This window comes from Octopus bimaculoides, chromosome 24 (assembly GCF_046866305.1).
Source record: "Octopus bimaculoides isolate indiv1 chromosome 24, ASM4686630v1, whole genome shotgun sequence".
NCBI classification, from domain to species: Eukaryota; Metazoa; Mollusca; class Cephalopoda; order Octopoda; family Octopodidae; genus Octopus; species Octopus bimaculoides.
The window spans coordinates 28,908,541-28,914,256 of NC_142951.1; the positions used below are offsets into that span (position 1 = coordinate 28,908,541).

A 5,716-nucleotide genomic window follows, 5' to 3' on the forward strand; every position below is an offset into this window, starting at 1 on the left:
CACCACCTAAAAGAATTTTTAGTCGAATATATCGACGCTAGAATTTAAAATTTTTTTTATTCATTGCAGTTATTAGACTGCGGCCATGCTGGGGGCACCACCTTGAGGAATTTTTAATTGAATGTAATGACCCCAGAAAATTTTTTTAATGATTTTCAACCATCGCATGAAGTTAAGCCTAGAAGGTATCTACGCATGCGAGAAACAACAGTCAAATCTCTTGAATTTTCTTTTATAAGTCCCTCGGTTTTTTTTTTGGTTTTTTTTCATTCTAAAAATCTCTTTACTTGTTTCAGTCATTGGACTGCGGCCATGCTGGAGCACCAGCTCTAATTTTTAGTCCGCTACATTTAGTTGGCAAACATTTTATGAATAAACGGAAAGGGATAAATAGATAAATAAATAAATGGATGAAAAAGTTCAAATTTTAAAATTGGGGGTGAAATTTGAGCCCCTTATTAAACTTTATAGCATTTTCTCATAAAATGGTGGGTACTATCCAAGAAGAGTGGTCCCGGTGCGCGCACTCGCTAGTCGTGACTAGTCGATCCTAAACAAAGTAAATAATTTTTTTTTTGTTGAATCTTCCCCATCTTACTCTTAATAAAAGGGTCTATTTTGGTGTCATCTATTTCTGCGCATGATGCGCACTCGCGCTAGGTAGTTGTAGGATCGACTAATGGGCCCGTTTTCCCGGTTTCTATGGCGCATGTGTTCCCCTCCAGCAGGACGGGACGCCAGTCCATCGCAGCGTTACTCAAGAAACAGGAAGAAAGAGTGAGAGAAAGTTGGGGCGAAAGAGCACAACAGGGGTTGCCGCCACCTCGTGGAGCTTTAGATGTTTTCGCTCAATAGACATTCACAATGCCCGGTCTGGGAATCGAAACCGCGATCCTCCGACCGCGAGTCCGCTGCCCTAACCACTGGGCCTCCATATTTAATTTACATTCAATTATTATTTACGATTATTTAAGGCAAACACAAGTAACACGCAAATTCTTTTCACCTTTTGGTCTATATTTAATTTCGATTTGCATATATGTTCATCAATACACTATAATCTCTTCAAAGTAGACAAAATCATTTTTTTTTTTTTTGGCACTATCATGCTATTAGCTGTCAGAAGTGAAAGTGCTCACTGCCTGCTAGTGAAGTATCTGTCTGTCTGCCTGTATGCCTGTTGCTGGCCTGTCGATTCTTTGGCTACTGACAGCTAATACCATGACTGGCCGGAGCGAGCTATCTGTCTGTCTGTCTGTCTCTCTATCTATCTATTACTCGAAAGTTCGCGCGTCCGCGTTAGCTAGTCGTGAGTAGAAAACACAAATTTAATATAAAAACATATTTCCTGAAATTGCAAATTATTTAAAATATAAAAATATAATTTTCAACAGAGAGAATTTATCAAAATAGAAAACAAATGAAGTTTGAAGTTTAAAAATAATAGGATCGACCACTCACGACTAGCTAGCGCGGACGCGCGAACTTTCGAGTAATAGATAGATAGAGAGAGATAGAGAGAGAGAGAGAGAGAGAGAGAGAGACAGACAGACAGACAGACATATAGCTCGCTCCGGCCAGTCATGGTATTAGCTGTCAGTAGCCAACTGAAATTCTTTTTCTTCACTTTCGAAATCATAAGAAAACATTGAAAAACCACTGCACTGGAAGACACTTGACAGCTAATAGCATGATAGTGCCCATTTGTCAGCAATAAAGATTGTTTCCAGGGTAAATTTTCAGATTAACACTCGCACGATTTACCATATTCAGAGCTGTAAATGTTTTTTAGGGATAGGGTTAGGATCGACCACTGACCGGGTCCGCGCTGCTTTAGTAGTACCGTGTTGATATATGCATAGTAATTTAAGTCCCACTTAGATATCAGAGCTACAGTCATTATAACTTAGATATTCAAGATCGTCCATACCTTCAAATATAATGAATAGCGTTGATATGCTCACAGAAGTTCAAACGTTCAACATCGTCCATTTAGAAATCAAAGGTGCAGTCATAATCAAAATCATTCATATCTTCAAAAGTTTGGACATATAATCTGAGTTGAGTGAACATTAAAAGTCTACCAAGTCGTCCATATGATCGTAGTCTTGTGCACATTCAATTTCCTCTGCCAAGTCAAAATAAGCGTTGGCCATATGATCGTAGTCTTGTGCACATTCAATTTCCTCTGCCAAGTCAAAATAAGCGTTGGCCATATGATCGTAGTCTTGTGCACATTCAATTTCCTCTGCCAAGTCGAAACCGAACATACGATCTAAGTCGTCCATTACGGAATTATTATGACTGGAATGACGTTTCGCGTCATTTGGCCTCCCGACCGTTCCACTACGACTAGGTGAACGTCGAATTCTGATACTAGTACCATCGTTCTTCGTTGTAAACTTCGATTTATCACTGAGCTTCACAAATTTCGTCGTGATCTTAAAGTTTGGTTTGCTACGTTGCACTTCTTTCAAAACGTAAAGCTTTCTATTGTCACAAGCGTAGTATTTTCCATATTCTTTGAAAACTGCTATTTTTGTCATATTGTCTGTCATAGTTTCACCACCGATAATAGTTGAAATCACTTTATCTAATGTTTCTCCATTATAAAATGTGTTGCTTATAGAATCCTGAGAATAGCGGATTTCATTTAGACTTAGTTCGGTGCACATCGTGTTCGAATGGGTGGGCAGTTATGGAAATTAGAGAATTCAACAAATTTTATATCTCGTAAAAAAAAACAAAACATAAAAGAACGAGAGATAGAGAGTATTAAACAGAATCTAATGTCGATCGAGATACATTCGAAGAAACGTAATCCAGTCAGTCGTTATTTTCTTGGGGATTGAGATACAACTGATATTGTGAATGTACAGCCTTGTAAAAACACGAGCATAACTAACAAACTTACAGTTGGATGAGAGGAAGTGTGTGTGCGTTTGTGGGTGAGTCAGTTTCGTAGAAAACGAGTAGATTTCGAAGAAAATAAAGTGAAAGAAAAAGATTCCATCTCACTTTAGATAATATCCGCTACAAAAAAAAAATACTAATCATATACTTTTCACACACACACACACACACACACTCACTATGTGTTTGTTTTATATTTTCAGTCATTTGACCATGGCCATGCTGGAGCACCACATTTAGTTAAAATCAATCCCAGGATTTGTTCTTTGTAAGCCTAGTACTTATTCTATCGGTATTCTTTTGCCGAACCGCTAGTGTTACAGAGACGTAAACACACCAGCATCGAGTGTCAAGCGATGATGCTGGGACCAAACACAGACACACAAGTATATATACAACACGAACGGCTTCTTTCAGTGTCCGTCTACCAAATCCCCTCACAAGGCTTTGGTCGGCCTGAGGCTATAGTAGAAGACACTTGCTCAAGGTGCCACGCAGTGGGACTGAACCCGAAACCAAGCTTCTTACCACCACACATCCACTGTGGCCATGCTGGGGCACTGCCTTGAGGGGTTTCGTTAAAGAAATTGATCTTCCACCCGTACTTATTTTGGCAGAATTCTTTTAGCACGCTTTTAGCAAACTGACAACTCAAACAAGATTTTTTTAATGCATTTTATTATAAATTTGAGTGATGTTTCTGTCCGTTACGTTTTTATGTTCGTTAACTCCTCCTAGATTGTTGGTGCAAACCAATAACTCCCCTAATCCCCTAATCTCAGGGTATGTGCTAAGGGGTGTCTATTTTTTTAAGAGCCGCCTAATTAGGGTCCCCACTGCCCCCCCCCTATTTTTACTGCATTTTAAACTAAAATACATAGCATTGGTGACCGAATCGAAGCAATGGCAATGAAGTTAAACAATACAATAAACAATAAAATAAGCATATATAACTAATAAGTGAGTCATGAATTCTGGCCCACCCTATATATATATATATATATATATATATATATATATATATATATATATATATATATATATGTAGTGAAACTACCTCCCGCCATTAGATACAAACTACTATCGCCATTACATACAATCTTCTCATTTAAATATAAATAAATGCGAGCGTAGTAGAGAACCCATTCCTTGTCCATCACGTGACTGATCATTATTCGAATCGGCAACTTCTTCGAACCGTTCCCGCCAGAACGCAAACTGACCAATCACGGCCCCTAATAAGGTCACGTGATGGAGTAAAATTCTAAAGGCATTTGGAGCCCTCTTAACGCTATATATAGATCAACTCATACCCAATAATTTGTCTCGGTCCAGTTTCTCTTTGAGAACTGTTCCGTGTACCACACAACAGCAGCAGCAGCCAGCGACCACTTCAGCAGCTTCGTCCAGCCACGATGACCTCCGCCGTCGCCACATCAGCAACAAGAGTCTACTACTACTATCCAGCATCATCATCATAACCAACACGATTAATACCAAACAGCCTCTACACTACCAGCGTCAACACGAATTACTATGTACACCAAACCAAACCTCCGCGGCACATCTCTCTCTTCGATTCTGTTAGGTGACTCAGCTTCACCACGGTAAATAAACAGACAAGAGTTCTTAAACAGACAAGAAATTCTCAGCCAGCGATGAACATCTGTATAACAAGAATCACGGCCCGGCATCGATGCCACGACATCACAACTAGTGATCAGCACTGCCACACTCAGCCTCTCCTCACTTTCACATACAGAACTTTTCCTATAGTGTACTAACGATCTGGTATAATTGCTCACGTGTCATTTACTGACTCTTTCTATCTGCTGTAATAACTCACACATGTATCACTCACATACACACTTTTCTTTGTATGACGGCCTGTCTTTGATTATGTTCTTGTATGTCGCATTCACACTCTCACACAGACATACATCTTTAACGCTACAATAAATATATCTGTTATTCATCTAATACGGTTGTGGTCTTTCATTACTGGTCATCTATGTTATCGTCGTATAACATATCATATATATCATCATTTGATATATATATTGTGAGTTCGACCGTGTGACACGTTTAAATAAAAGGAGTCCTCTGTTTTTCCATTCGTCACCATATCTCCTTTTATGAGTTCGCACGGTCGTCCCTTACAATTGGTGCCCCCGACGTCGGTCGTTCCTAACATATATATATATATATATATATATATATATATATGGCTGTGTGGTAAGTATCTTGCTTACCAACCACATGGTTCCGGGTTCAGTCCCACTGCGTGGCACCTTGGGCAAGTGTCTTCTACTATAGCCTCGGGCCGACCAAAGCCTTGTGAGTGGATTTGGTAGACGGAATCTGAAAGAAGCCCGTCGTATATATGTATATATATATATATATGTATATGTGTGTGTGTTTGTCCCCCTAGCATTGCTTGACAACCGATGCTGGTGTGTTTATGTCCCCGTCACTTAGCAGTTCGGCAAAAGAGACCGATAGAATAAGTACTAGGCTTACAAAGAATAAGTCCCGCGGTCGATTTGCTCGACTAAAGGCGGTGCTCCAGCATGGCCACAGTCAAATGACAAACAGCATGAGCGCAGCCACTTGGCTGAAACACATAAATAAATAAATAAATATACACAGATAGACAGGTATTCCGGGTGTCCCAAAAGAGACCAATGTAATAAGTAGTAGTCTCACAATGAATAAGTCCCGGGGTTGATTTCTTCGACTGAAACCCTTTAAGGCGGTGCTACAGCATGGCTGCAATCAAATGACTGAAAGAAGCAAAAGAATA

The 5,716-nt window shown here is 39.6% G+C and overlaps 1 protein-coding gene across 1 annotated transcript; it reads right to left on the reverse strand.

The window, feature by feature from the left end:
• Nucleotides 1–996: 996 nt before the first annotated feature.
• Nucleotides 997–3,021, reverse strand: LOC128250772 (uncharacterized). The gene has a single exon (XM_089341100.1). The coding sequence runs from the start codon at nucleotides 2,673–2,675 to the stop codon at nucleotides 2,073–2,075; it is 603 nt and encodes a 200-aa protein (XP_089197226.1). The 5' UTR covers nucleotides 2,676–3,021; the 3' UTR covers nucleotides 997–2,072.
• Nucleotides 3,022–5,716: the final 2,695 nt, after the last annotated feature.

Bases quoted from the DNA above. Each gene is read 5' to 3' on its own strand.
- LOC128250772 (XM_089341100.1), bottom strand. From the start codon at position 2,675: ATGTGCACCGAACTAAGTCTAAATGAAATCCGCTATTCTCAGGATTCT.